Source organism: Oncorhynchus mykiss, chromosome 1 (assembly GCF_057628025.1).
Source record: "Oncorhynchus mykiss isolate SJ-2025 chromosome 1, ASM5762802v1, whole genome shotgun sequence".
NCBI classification, from domain to species: Eukaryota; Metazoa; Chordata; class Actinopteri; order Salmoniformes; family Salmonidae; genus Oncorhynchus; species Oncorhynchus mykiss.
Window position 1 is genome coordinate 77,120,434 of NC_143022.1, and position 15,145 is coordinate 77,135,578.

At 42.6% G+C, this 15,145-nt stretch overlaps 1 protein-coding gene across 1 annotated transcript in view; it reads right to left on the reverse strand.

The window, feature by feature from the left end:
• Nucleotides 1–837, reverse strand: part of LOC110529113 (E3 ubiquitin-protein ligase NEURL1) — a 63,718-nt gene extending 62,881 nt beyond the window's left edge. The window contains exon 1 of the mRNA XM_021611256.3: nucleotides 250–837. Coding sequence (XP_021466931.2) covers nucleotides 250–364 — 115 coding nt within the window. The 5' untranslated portion in view covers nucleotides 365–837. The remainder of the gene's footprint in view (nucleotides 1–249) is intronic.
• Between the last annotated feature and the right edge of the window lie 14,308 nt (nucleotides 838–15,145).

The window sequence follows — 15,145 nt, forward strand, 5'->3', positions numbered from 1 at the left end:
CATAGCTAGAGCATTCATAATACTTTAACTAATTTTCTTGCTGACTCATTTCTTTCTGTGAGGGATAAACTGACACTTAATCAATTTAGAATCATCCTCAAATGATGCAATTTTTGACTCTAGGTTTACATTGTACATTTACATTGTACATCAGCAACGTTTTTATTATTGCTAAATATACGCAATCAATAATCGAATATAGGCTACCCCCCCCCCCCCCCCCCAAAAAAAAAAGTAAAATATCCTTACCGTACAAGGTATGTCTTGTTATCTGACCTCCCATGTTTAAATACAAGGTGAGTTCCTCTTCTCTGGTTTTGTTAGATAATATATTCACAGACATGCGCTCCTTGGCTGTCAACATAACATAATCAGATAATCACGATTTCGTTCTCTCCAAACACCGTTTACCCTCAGTGTAGTTAGTGGCTGTCCAAGGCTATTTACATTGGACCGCGGCAGATAGGCTACAAAGCAGTCCCACACGCAGCGCAGAATAACGTTGAAATTAACATAAAATGTGGAGGTGGAGCTTCAAGAATAACAATTAACACTGTCGATACTACCGAGGAAGGTGCCTTCCAACTTTTCTCCTTTTGAAGTCGACAATAGCCTACGTGACCGCATTTTTCGGTAAACAAGCCTAGCGCGCCCAAAACCAGTATGCACTGAGAGGAAACCAGCTATAGGAAATCTGAACGGTGTACATAGTTTTGCCAATGCAGGGAAATTCCACCAATTTACTTGTAGCTACTTTAGGATGCATTTACACAGGCAGCCAAATTATGCATTTAATTTTTCACTAATTGGACTTTGAAAAAATCTGATATGATTGGTCAAAAGACAAATTAGTGGAAACAATATCAGAATTGGGCTGCCTGTGTAAACACAGCTTAAGTTTAATAGCTAAAATCATCTGCAATCTACACTATATATACAAAATATGTGGACACCCCTTCAATTTAGTGGATTTGGCTTTTTTAGCCGCACCCATTGATGACAGGTGTATAAATTGAGCACACAGGTATACAATCTCCACGGAGAAACATTGGCAGTAGAATGGCCTTACTGAAGAGCTCAGTGACTTTCAGCGTGGCACCGTTATAGGATGCTACCTTTCCAACAAGTCAGTTCGTCAAATTTATGCCCTGCTACAGTAGATCTCCCCCAGTCAAATGTAAGTGCTGTTATTGTGAAGTGGAGATGTCTAGGAGCAACAACGGCTCAGTCTTGAAGTGGAAGGCCACACAAGCTCATAGAACAAGACCACTGAGTGCTGAAGCGCGTACCGCATAAAAATTGTCTGTCCTTGGTTGCAACACTCACTACCGAGTTTCAAACTGCCTCTGGAAGCAACGTCAGCACAATAACTGTTAGTTGGGAGTTTCATGAAATGGGTTTCCGCGGCCGAGTAGCCGCATACAAGCCTAAAATCACCATGTGCAATGCCAAGCGTCGACTGGAGTGGTGTAAAGCTGGCCTCCATTGGACTCTGGAGCATTGGAAACACGTTCTCTGGAGTGATGAATCACGCTTCACCGTCTGGCAGTCCAACGGACAAATCTGGGTTTGGCCGATGTCAGGAGAACACTACCTGCCCGAATGCATAATGCCAACTGTAAAGTTAGGTGGAGGAGGAATAATTGTCTGGGGCTGGTTTTCATGGTTTGGGCAATGCCCCTTAGATCCAGTGAAGGGAAACCTTAATGCTACAACATACAATGCCATTCTAGACAATTCTGAGCTTCCAACCTTGAGGCAACAGTTTGGGGAAGGCCCTTTCCTGTTCCAGCATGACAATGCCCCTGTGCACAAAGCAAAGTCCATATAGAAATGGTTTGTCAAGATCAGTGTGGAAGAAATTGACTGGCCTGCAAGGAGCCCTGACCTCCACCCCATCGAACACCTTTGGGTTGATTTGTAACGCCGACTGCGAGCCAGGCCTATCGCCCAACATCAGTGCCCGACCTCACCCTATGCTCTCATGGCTGAATGGAAGCAAGTCCCCGCAGCAGTGTTCCAACATGTAGTGGAAAGCATTCCCGGAAGAGTGGCTGTTATAGCAGCAAAGGGTGGACCAACTTCTAACTCCCCTATTAATGCCCATGATTTTAGAATGAGATGTTCAATGAGCAGGTGTCCACATACTTTTGGTTATGTAGTGTATGTCAATTGGTTTGAATGTTTATGGTCAATTGTCAATAGAGAGTTATATTAATGATCTATTTTTGTAGGCACTAATTTCGCCATGGTTCGTTGGACAAAGCCTATTGGGAAATTAATTGTATTTTTGTAGGGTTTTTTGATAAACGCCGAAAATAAGGTCTGTAGTAAACAGACTCAGGAGATCTTATACATTTTGTTCTATGAGATAATCATCAACTAACTTAACTTTTTGTGAATTTTGAAGCATTCAAGTAATAACAAAACACATAATGCACATAAAGGCTTCATAATCCATAAAGGTCATGTTAACTGACTGATATCTCATAGAACAAAATTTTTAAGATCTCCTAAACCTGTGTTAACCTCAGACCTTATTTTCAGCGTTTATCCCAAAACCTTATTCTCTCCCCATTAATTTTCCCCATAGGAAAGGCTGAACGAACCAGAGATTACTCATTTTAATTTTTTAGGACTACAAGATGGCGAGTTCTACTGTAGGCCTTGTGCAGCCCAAAGTTTAGGTAGATATTTATTAACAAGATATTAATTAATGATATCAGTGTAAATATAAACCTGCACCAGTAGCTAATTTTAGTTTACAGTAGGCCTACAGTACGCATAACTTCTGATTTTGGTTGCACTTTCACTGTCAGGCAGTGGTGGAAAAGTACCCAACTGTCATACTTGAGTAAAAGTAAAAATAGAAAATGACTCAAGTAAAAGTAGAAGTCACCCAGTAAAATTATTCTTGAGTAGAAGTCTAAAGTATTTGGTTTAAAATATACTTAAGTATTAATACTTTCAAATTCTTTATATTAAGCAAACCAGATGGCACCATTTTCTTGTTTTTTTAATTTAATGAAAGCCAGGGGCACACTCCAACACTCAGACATCATTTATAAACAAAGCATATCGGTTTAGTGAGTCCGCCACATCAGAGACAGTAGAGATGACCAGGGATGTTCTGTTGATAAGTGTGTGAATTGAACTATTCTACTGTTCTGCTAACCATTCAAAATGTAACAATTACTTTTGGGTGTCAAGGAAAATGTATGGCGTAACCAGTACAATATTTTCTTAAGGAATGTAAAGTAAATGTAAATGGAGTCAAATAGTAAAGTAAATTACAGGTACCCAAAATAACTACTTAAGTAGTACTTTAAAGTATTTTTACTTACCTATTTTACAGCACTGGTGTCAGGTAGGCCTAGTCTATATATAGCATGGTACAAATTATCCGTTGGTAGACTGAACAAACGCTGTCATTCAAAATTGTGCACATATGTGCAGAATTTTGAATGACAGCATTTGTTCAAAATTGGCTCTCATGAGCATAGCAAAAACCAATTGGGTCTTGCTATGCTCATAAGAGCCAATTTTGAACACTGATGCATTTTGAAAGGTTTTTGACTGTGGAGCAGCTAAGATGCCCATAGGCAGCTAGCTGTGGGCCGGAGCTGAATAAATTAATTCAGGATGCCAAGACAGCAGGGAGGTGCCCATTGGGAGCTTATTGAAGGATAAAAGTCTACGAAAGCATCATTCAATGTTACATTGCATCATCATAGCCTCGGCTCCCAATGGGCAACCTCTCAGAATTGCACTGGCTTCCATTTTCCCAAAGAAAATGGTAGTTCTTTGTTGGTTTTATTAGACATGGCAAACAAGCCACTTGTTACAGTGTAGGTCTGCTCAGCAGTGTCTGGGTCCAGCCATGCCAAGATGGCATCATCATAGCCTCGGCTCCCAATGGGCAACCTCTCAGAATTTTCCTTATCACCTTCCTTGTTACATAATGCATGTCGCAAGCCAGCCTTCAGATACGTAGCTTGGCTAAGAGCATTGGTGTTAATAATACACGTTTTGAAGCCATACTGGTTAACTAGACACGCGTTTGACTGACAGGCGAGTTTGTTTAAAACTGCCATTCTTTAGCCGTCTCTGCTTGTCCAGTTGTTGCAAGCTGTTTCTGTCACTATTGATCCCAACCACAATGACAGAATGGAAATCAGAGAAAAATGACAGCAGCCTTTACTTGACAAAATGTACAATTTATTAGATCTTTTAAACATAAAAACTACATTTCTGATGATGGATTGTACCGTTTATTGATAGGAAAATGGACAAAAACACATTTGGCTCAGGAAATAGGAATACAAAGAGAATAACAGCGCACTTGGAGGATGTTTTCATCTACGATGGAGACCCCCGGTGGCTATTACATTTATTATTAACATTGCTACAGGCCACCTGATCACTTGGCTTGGAAAATATGATTGGGCCTTTTCTGATAACAGGAGTAGTGTTGTAAACATGTAGAACAGCATGGCCTGGAGTGAAATAACTCTCTCTGTACAGCATGTGGTTTAGGCACGCTTTTGAAAGGGACTGCATCACTCAACAACAAGTATAAATTCAAAAAGGGGAGGGGTAAGAGGTTGGAGGGGGGGGGGGGGGGGGTGACTAGTGGTGGCTATTCAGCAGTCTGATGGTCTGGGGGTAGAACCTATTGACCGGTCTGTTAGTTTAAGCCATGATGCTCCTGTACTACCAGCGTCTAAGTGAGTGATGGAAGCGGGGATGTCCCTGGTGATCTTGACCTTCCTGCGACCCTTCATGTTGTAGGTGTTCTGGAGGGCAGGCAGTGTGCACCTAATTGTGCGTTCGGCTGAGCGTACCACCCTCTGTAGTGCCTTGCGGTCAGAGGCGGTGAAGTTGCCATACCAGGCTGTGATGCAGCCCGACTGTATGCTCTCAGTGGTGCTCCTGTAGAACACTGTGAGGGCCCTCTGGGACAGGCCGCAAATTTCTTCAGCCTCCTGAGGTTGAAGAGTCGCTGTCGTGCCTTCACCACAGTGTCCGCACAGTGTCCGTGTGGTTCGACCATTTCAGCTCCTCAGAATAGATACCCTTAAAACTAGCATAGAATAATACTTTATAATGTATGACATTACACAGATGTTATCCACAAGGAGACATGTATTGAATTATACATGATCTGTAAAAACAACGATTTTGCCTCGAGAGGAGAAACATTAGTGCCACTATGCCTCAGCCACAATCCAGTCCAAAGATGTCCCTAGATTTTAGGGTGCATCTCTTCCTTTTTCTTACGTGTAGGGCTGAAAATACAGCACTGACAGCACTGACTGACACCTACCTCTCCAGTAGATTATTTGTTGAATAGAGACTGGCAACAGCTGCCAAGTGGGGTGTGCTGGTGAGGGGCCTCCCGAGGACATCTTGACAGCATTGTCTGTGAGAGCCATGCGCCTGTTTTGCAGGGACCAGGGTGAACAAACACACCATTCAGCCAAGCGTTTGGACACTGGTCCTGTGGCCATGTGCAAAACATTACAAAGAAACAGAAGAGCATCATATGATCCTCAACAGGAGATAGTCAAATATCACTCCATCCCTCCAGCCAAATTATGGTGAGAAATAGGAGTTAATAACAGTCCCTGTTGAATGATATTGAGGCCCCACAGAACTTTAGTCCCCAAAACAGCCATACACTCACAAGGTTACAGGAAAACTGTTAGATATTTGTGGAATCATCCTAAGGCACATTCAAGTGAAACAGGGCTGTGTCAATGCTTTCCAAAGATTCTATTTTGCTCGTCATTGTTGCAGTAACTGACTTGTGAAATACAGTGGGACAAAACAAGTATTTAATCAGCCACCAATTGTGCAAGTTCTCCCACTTAAAAAGATGAGAGAGGCCTGTAATTTTCATCATAGGTACACTTCAACTATGACAGACAAAATTAGAAAAAAAATCCATAAAATCACATTGTAGGATTTTTAATGAATTTATTTGCAAATTATGGTGGAAAATAAGTATATGGTCAACAACAAAAGTTTATCTCAATACTTTGTTATATACCCTTTGTTGGCAATGACAGAGGTCAAACGTTTTCTGTAAGTCTTCACAAGGTTTTCACACACTGTTGCTGGTATTTTGGCCCATTCCTCCATGCAGATCTCCTCTAGAGCAGTGATGTTTTGGGGCTGTTGCTGGGCAACACAGACTTTCAACTCCCTCCAAAGATTTTCTATGGGGTTAAGATCTGGAGACTGGCTAGGCCACTCCAGGACCTTGAAATGCTTCTTACGAAGCCACTCCTTCATTGCCCGGGCAGTGTGTTTGGGATCATTGTCATGCTGAAAGACCCAGCCACGTTTCATCTTCAATGCCCTTGCTGATGGAAGGAGGTTTTCACTCAAAAATCTCACAATACATGGCCCCATTCATTCTTTCCTTTACACGGATCAGTCGTCCTGCTCCCTTTGCAGAAAAACAGCCCCAAAGCATGATGTTTCCACCCCCATGCTTCACAGTAGGTATGGTGTTCTTTGGATGCAACTCAGCATTCTTGGTCCTCCAAACACGACGAGTTTAGTTTTTACCAAAAAGTTATATTTTGGTTTCATCTGACCATATGGCATTCTCCCAATCTTCTTCTGGATCATCCAAATGCTCTCTAGCAAACTTCAGACGGGCCTGGACATGTACTGGCTTAAGCAGGGGGACACGTCTGGCACTGCAGGATTTGAGTCCCTGGCGGCGTAGTGTGTTACTGATGGTAGGCTTTGTTTCTTTGGTCCCAGCTCTCTGCAGGTCATTCACTATGTCCCCCTGTGTGGTTCTTGGATTTTTGCTCACCGTTCTTGTGATCATTTTGACCCCACGGGGTGAGATCTTGCGTGGACCCCCAGATCGAGGGAGATTATCAGTGGTCTTGTATGTCTTCCATTTCCTAATAATTGCTCCCACATTTCATTTCTTCAAACCAAGCTGCTTACCTATTGCAGATGCAGTCTTCCCAGCCTGGTGCAGGTCTACAATTTTGTTTCTGGTGTCCTTTCTGGTGTCCTAGCTCTTTGGTCTTGGCCATAGTGGAGTTTGGAATGTGACTGTTTGAGGTTGTGGACAGGTGTCTTTTATACTGATAACAAGTTCAAACAGGTGCCATTAATACAGGTAACGAGTGGAGGACAGAGGAGCCTCTTAAAGAAGAAGTTACAGGTCTGTGAGAGCCAAAAATCTTGCTTGTTTGTAGGTGACCAAATACTTATTTTCCACCGTAATTTGCAAATAAATTCATTAAAAATCCTACAATGTGATTTTCAGGATTTTTTTGTGTGATTTTGTCTGTCATAGTTGAAGTGTACATATGATGAAAATTACAGGCCTCTCTCATCTTTTTAAGTGGGAGAACTTGCACAATTGGTTGCTGACTAAATACTTTTTTGCCCCACTGTACGACTTACAGTATGTTCATATACTAATGTTGACTTTTTCACAAGTCAAGTGTTGATCTTTGTTATGTTGTGGCAAACACCACTTTACATCTGAACTCCCTCACATTGAACTCTCGCTCACTAAGCGCTCACCCATCTTGTTTTTTCTTCTTCACTTTAGTTCACAATTGTCATGCTTTGAATATTTTGGCACTATGGGCCGCCTCTCTAACTCAAGACTTTAATCGCTTTATTAATCCAGTTTAGTCTTCATCTAGTCTGGCCTTTGATGCTGTGCAGTGGGCTAGAGAATGTAGGAACGATGGATCATCAATGGAATGGAGATGTGGGTAATGAACTGAGGGACTGTGGCATGACTCATGCACTAGCGGAGGCCCATCTCTTTCCAGATATAAAAATATTAGAAGGCAGGCAAGACTGAATGTAAATACTTCCTAAATATATCCTAAGTGTCTTGCATTGTCTGAAAGACAAACTGGAAATGTAGGGCTGGAAAAGGATCTACAGTTAGGTTACATTCAAGAACAGTGGTGTGATTGGTGAGAAGGTTTGCTTTAATGTGCCTAATCAATAACATCACTGACAGATTTAACACCTCCTAGAGTCTCTCCTGTAGCCACTGTAAACAGCCCTGAGAATTATTACAGTCTATTTTTTTGCAATTCACATGTGACAAAGGTCAATAAATGTGGCTTATATGCGCTCACTTGCCCAGGATCGAGGCATTCCTTGTAAGGTAACTGGAACCCAGGACCAGAGAGTAGATCTAGGTTGCAACGTCACAATATTTAGACAGAAGACAAGCAACAGAGTATTTGATAGTCAACACTTCTCTCCATGTCAGCCACTAGGTTAAATACAACAGGCCAAATACACCACTTTTTGGAATTGAATGGAATGCAAGGCCCTAGACTACCTTTTTTAAATACATTTGACAGTTTGTCATTCAGCAACTACTTGTTACCAGGTCATTGTTGTCAGTATTGTGGCGAAAGGAGAAGGCTTTTCATTTGAAACTTATTTTTTCCCCCAATGTTATCCATCACACAAATTGTTAGAGCGTGTTGGATTGTCATATCAAAGTGTCCCATCCCTGAAGCTGGAGTATGATACTTATTAGACACACAACCCCTGGTGACTTTGCTGCTTGAAATTACAATATTTCATTTCTCACTTTGAGGCCTTTGCAGACTACCCTCCTGTTCTGCCATGTCTTCATGTTCATGTCCAGAAGACGTCCAGCATGGCTCTCATTATAAACTAGGAGGTACTGTACAGTACTCTCCACACAAGCAACACATGGTTTAGGTTTCACTGTGGCTCTGTTTTGCAGTGCAAGTAATAGGACTTTGAGGAGAGATTCTTAAGTGAGGACTTTGGTGTTCATTTGTTATGGCAGCTAAGTTCAGCTATGTGAAATGTTTTCAGTGGTTTCAAAAGTGGTTGTCAGCACCTAAAGGGCTATGCACTTGGAATGATTTCGGTACTCTTTTAACTTATTATTAAGCCAGCATCACATGCCATCTCGTCATGAGACAAACACAAGTTTGTATCTCGCTTAGATGGATGAGAATCACCTCAAATGAATATTCAGAAAGTCTTGAAATACTTGTAAAATGCCTGTCGTTTTGAAACGGATTCATTTTAGAATCTGCACAAATCCAGTCTTCTATAGTTTTCATTCTTGCTTGAACAGCATGACTGGAACAAGGACTAAAGTCTAGATGTAGCATCTTTGGGATAACACATTGTCAAAGTGATTACTAGGAAGCAGATGGTTAACGATATGTCCTGTGCAATGCAGGACTGGGCCTGTGATCTTATTTGTGTTCAGTTCATTAGTGTCAAAGCAGTTTTGCAATGGCTGCATATTCTTTCCCAACATTTATTTGCCTGCACTTAAATAGCTGTCTGTGTACCATATGTCTCCCCTGAAACACAGTCCTTGAACTTTTGTCCATGATTTAAATGGAACAAGGTGTCCTATTAAAAGCCACATCAATTAATAAGTCTCTCTAAAAGGAACCTGTAATACTTCTGCATTGAAAATGAATGTTTTGATTAATTATGCTTTAAAAGAGTCACTACAGTAGTGTTAGTCCAACATCCAAAGTCAAGTATAGTTCATTTCAGATCTGAGCGCTATTTGTATCTACAGGTAACTGCCACAATAAATGAAACACCAACAAAGAGTGTCTTAACACGGTGTTGGGGCACCACGAGCCAGAACAGCTTCAATGCACCTTGGCATAGATTCTACAAGTGTCTGGAACTCTATTAGAGCGATGAGACACCATTTTTTCATGACAAATTCCTTAATTCTGTGTTTTGTTGATGGTGGTGGAAAATGCTGTGTCAAGCGCCATTCCTGAATCTCCCATAAGTCTGCAATTAGGTTGAGATCTGGTGACTGAGCCATGGCATATGGTTAGCATTGCTGTCATGCTCATAAACGACTCAATTGACCACTTGTGCCATGTGAATGGGGGCATTGTCATCCTATGGGGGCATAGCCCTGGTAGACAAAACAATGACCAAAATAATGGCCTGCCCAGCATGTTTATACATGAGCCTAAGCATGATGGGATGTGTGAAAGCACCTGCTTTCAAAATACATTGTATCCTTCATTTACTCAAGTGTTTCCATTATTTTGACAGCATACTTTAAGGCAATTAAACATGATGTTTTCCACCCTATCAGTTAGTACATATTCATTGCTGTGATCACTTTTGAAATGGTAAAGTTTTCAACCAGTTCTGAATGACAAAAAGTAATGCACGATAGGGGACTGACTCCTGTATAGGTATGTCAAACATTTGTCAAATACTTTCATTATTAATATGCATTCCTATAAAGTGGTCCAAACTACAATGAAAAAAATATTTAGAAGAACAAAATACTCTCATACATTATTTTATTTAGGTCTCTTCTCTTTTGAGAATGTGTCTAAGTGTTGGGCTGTCATAGAGTGAACTCCTGAGCGATAGCATGGTTCAGTGCAGTTCAGCTAGAGTGCCGTTCCCTCTGCAGATGTTTCCATCCACTCAACGTACATGTAGTCCATGATGCAAGAAAACAAGCCAGATGGTACCAGCACAACCTCCGCCGCCCCATACAGTAGCTAGATCAATTCAGCCAATGAGGAAGTGAATGAGATGGAATAGGAATTGAAGTATACCGAGGAAGGTCTCCAGCCAACGAAAAGCACATGCCAGACAATACTCATTTTCATTATTGTATCCGTAAATTGACAGGCAAATGTAAGTGTTTCTTATGCCTAAGTAGATGTTGGCAAAATACCTATCTCCCTGCAACAAAAAGTTAAAGATTAGGAGCAGCAGGCAGAGGTGGGTGTGTGTGACTGTGTCTGTGTATCCTGTTCTCAACTTGCAGCAGGCGAGCAGGCGATTTCTTCTTCTTTCCCTACACTCGCTTCCCTTGTTTGATATTTTTCACATTGATAGATTGCTAGCAAATGTTCTCACCTATTGATTTATCATACCATAGTGGCAGACTATCAGGAGGAAGAGCAATCTAAATGACCAGACCGAAACATGCGATGAGAAGTGATCTGGTGAAATATGAAATGCTCTATCCAATCCAAGCAGCAAGATCAATGTACAGCCCGCCCTTCTCTTTACAGACAGGCAAACTAGCCAGTTAAGTTATTTACCATACTGTGCACAATGCTGAGAAGGAGGACGCTGTGCTGTTGCCTTGGCTGCCTCCTTGGCAGCCTCCTTGGCAGCAGTATCTGCTTTCTTGGTGTTCACAATTCTTCATCATCATTACAATATTGTTCTAAATTCCATCACCCTCTTCACCATCCCCAGAAATGTTGCCTGCGCTGCCCCATGCGCTCCTTTGGGTGTGTGAGTATCCATAGCAACTGCTCTATTTGGGCTGCTCAATTACAAGACATGAAACAGCTGTTAGCTGACGTTAGCTAGCTACTTTTTGTCACTCTAAACTCAGCCAAACAGCTGTAAATTTTGATTTGTAGCAGATAATTCTGTTCCAGATTTGAATAATAGATAAGTAGACCAAGATGTCATACCCTCTAAGATTTTGTCTAAAGTGCTGCAAAAGTTGTAAAAATGTCAGTTGTTTGGAAAAAGTTAGGAATGTTTTGACAGCTGTATCGTTAGATTGAGGAGCAGGTATATTTAAACTGATTTCAGATGTGAATAGCAGAGAACTAGAGGAAGATTTGTAACTTTTTGTCTTGCTTGCTGGGAAAGTGGTCAAAGTAGCTGATTTGTGTCAAAGTAGAATTTTACTAGAATGGCGCTGCAATGGTTATCTGCCTTTTTACAGGCTACTTACCAATTATGCTATTTTGTGTGTTTCATTGCACTGATCTTAGTTTGTACATACTGTCCTGAGGCATGGTCCTAGGGCTCAGGTTCGCCGAGAGAAGAATTAGATGGAGCATACTAAATTCACACAGGACACCAGATGAGACAGGAGAAATACTCCAGATATAACAGACTGACCCTAGCCCCCCGACACAAAAACTATTGCAGCACAATACTGGAGACTGAGACAGGAGCGGTCGGAAGGCACTGTGGCCCCGTCCGACTATACTGTCCGGGGGGACAGGGCCAAACAGGCAGGATATAACCCCACACACTTTGCCAAAGCACAGCCCCAACGCACAGCCCCCACGCAATTCAAAGGCTCATACACGAGAGGTATGTGGCTGGGTCTACAGTCAATCACGGACTACAAAAGAAAAACCAGCCCTGTCGCGGACCACGATGTCTTGCTCCCAGACAGACTAAACAACTTCTTTGCTCGCTTTGAGGACAATACAATGCCACTCACACGGCCCGCTACCAGAACCTGCGGGCTCTCTTTCACTGCAGCCAACGTGAGTAAAACATTTAAACGTGTTAACCCTCGCAAGGCTGCAGGCCCAGACGGTATCCCCGGCCGCGTCCTCAGAGAATGCGCAGACCAGCTGGCTGGTGTGTTTACGGACATATTCAATCAATCCTTATCCCAGTCTGCTGTTCCCACAGGCTTCAAGAGGGCCACCATTGTTCCTGTTCCCAAGAAAGCTAAGGTAACTGAGCTAAATGTCTACCGCGCCGTAGCACTCACTTACATCATCATGAAGTGCTTTGAGAGACTAGTCAAGGACCATATCACCTCCACCCTACCTGACACCCTAGACCCACTCCAATTTTCTTACTGCCCCAATAGGAATAGGTCCACAGACGACACAGTCGCAATCACACTCCACATTGCCCTAACCCGTCTGGAGAAGAGGAATACCTATGTAAGAATGCTGTTCATCAATTACAGTTCAGCATGTAACACCATAGTACCCTCCAAACTCGTCATGAAGCTCGAGACCCTTGGTTCTCAGCCCTCTCCTGTACTCCCTGTTCACCCACGACTGCGTGGTCATGCACGCCTCCAACTCAATCATCAAGTTTGCAGACGACACTACAGTGGTAGGCTTGATTACCAAAAACGACGAGACGGCCTACAAGGAGGAGGTGAGGGCCGTCGGAGTGTGGTGTCAGGAAAATAACCTCACACTCAATGTCAACAAAACAAAGGAGATGATCGTGGACTTCAGGAAACAGCAGAGGGAGCAGCCCCATATCCACATTGACGGGACAGTAGTGGAGAGGGTGGAAAGTTTTAAGTTCCTCGGCGTACACATCACGGACAAACTGAAATGGTCCACCCACACAGACAGGGTGGTGAAAAAGGCGCAGCAGCGCCTCTTCAACCTCAGGAAGCTGAAGAAATGTGTCTTGTCACCAAAAACACGCACAAACCTATACAGATGCACAATCGAGAGCATCCTGTCGGGCTGTATCACCGCCCGGTATGGCAACTGCTCCCCCTATAACCGTAAGGCTCTCCAGAGGGTGGTGAGGTCTGCACAATGCATCACCGGGGGCAAACTACCTGCCCTCCAGGACACCTACACCACCCGATGTCACGGGAAGGCCATAAAGATCATCAAGGATCTGCCTGTTCACCTCGCTATCATCCAGAAGGTCAGTACAGGTGCATCAAAGTGAAGACCGAGAGACTGAAAAACAACTTCTATCTCAAGGCCATCAGACTGTTAAACAGCCATCACTAACATTGAGTGGCTGCTGCCAACATACTGACTCAACTCTAGCCACTTTAATAATGGAAAAATGTATGTAATAAATGTATCACAAGCCACTTTAAATCATGTTTACATACCCTACCCTTACTCATCTCATATTGTAACGGTCGTCGTTGTCTGATGAGGAAGAATCGGACCAAAGCGCAGCGTGGTAAGTGTTCATGACTTTTATTAAACTGAACACTGAAACAAAAATAACAAAGTGCAAAACGAAACCGAAACAGTCCTGTCAGGTGCAGAACACTAAACAGAAAACATCTACTCACAAAACATAGGTGGGAAAAAGCTACCTAAGTATGGTTCCCAATCAGAGACAACGATAGACAGCTGTCCCTGATTGAGAACCATACCCGGCCAAAACAAAGAAATACAAAACATAGAAAAATGAACATAGAATGCCCACCCAAATCACACCCTGACCAAACCAAAATAGAGACATAAAAAACTCTCTAAGGTCAGGGCGTAACACATATGTATACATACTGTACTGTATAGTATCTACTGCATCTTGATGTAATAAATGTATCACTAGCCACTTTAAACTATGCCACTTTATATCATGTTTACATACCCTACATTACTCATCTCATATGTATATACTGTACTCTATACCATCTACTGCATCTTGCCTATGCCGTTCGGCCATCACTCATTCATATGTTATTATATACATATTATTTTTCATTCCTTTACACTTGTGTGTATAAGGTTAGATTACTTGTTAGATATTACTGCATGGTCGGAACTAGAAGCACAAGCATTTCGCTACACTCACATTAACATCTGCTAACCATGTGTATGTGACAAATAAATTTGATTTAGAGGGATATATATCTTCAACCAGCAACCTAATACCATGAGAGAAGGCCGAGTATAGCCCACGAAGATCTCCAACAAGTCACGAAACTGAGGGGGGCGCCAACCCAGATGGAAAGATCACGTCAGTGACTCAGTCCATTCAAGTGACGCACCCCTCCTAGGGACGGCATGGAAGAGCACCAGTTAGCCAGTGACTCAGCCCCTGTAATATGGTTAGAGGCAGAGAATCCCAGTGGAGAGAGGGGAAACGGCCAGGCAGAGAGCAAGGGCGGTTCCCGCTCCAGTGCCTTTCCCCTGGGCTAGACTACACTCAATCATAGGACCTACTGAAGAGATGAGTCTTTAATAAAGACTTGAAGGTTGAGACCGAGTCTACGTCTTTCACATGGATAGGCAGACCATTCCATAAAAATGGAGCTCTATAGGTGAAAGCCGTGCCTACAGCTGTTTGCTTAGAAATTCTAGGGGCAGTAAGGAGGCCTGCATCTTGTGACCGTAGCGTACATGTAGGTATGTATGGCAGGACCAAAAATCGGAAAGATAGGTAGGAGCAAGCCCATGTAATGTTTTGTAGGTTAGCAGTAAAACCTTGAAATAAGCCCTAGCCTTAACAGGAAGCCAGTGTATAGAGGCTAGCACTGGAGTAATATGATCAAATGTTTTGGTTCTAGTCAAGATTCTAGCAGCCGTGTTTAGCACTAACTGAAGTTTATTTAAGGCTTTATACGGCTAGCCAGAAAGCAGAGCACTGCAGT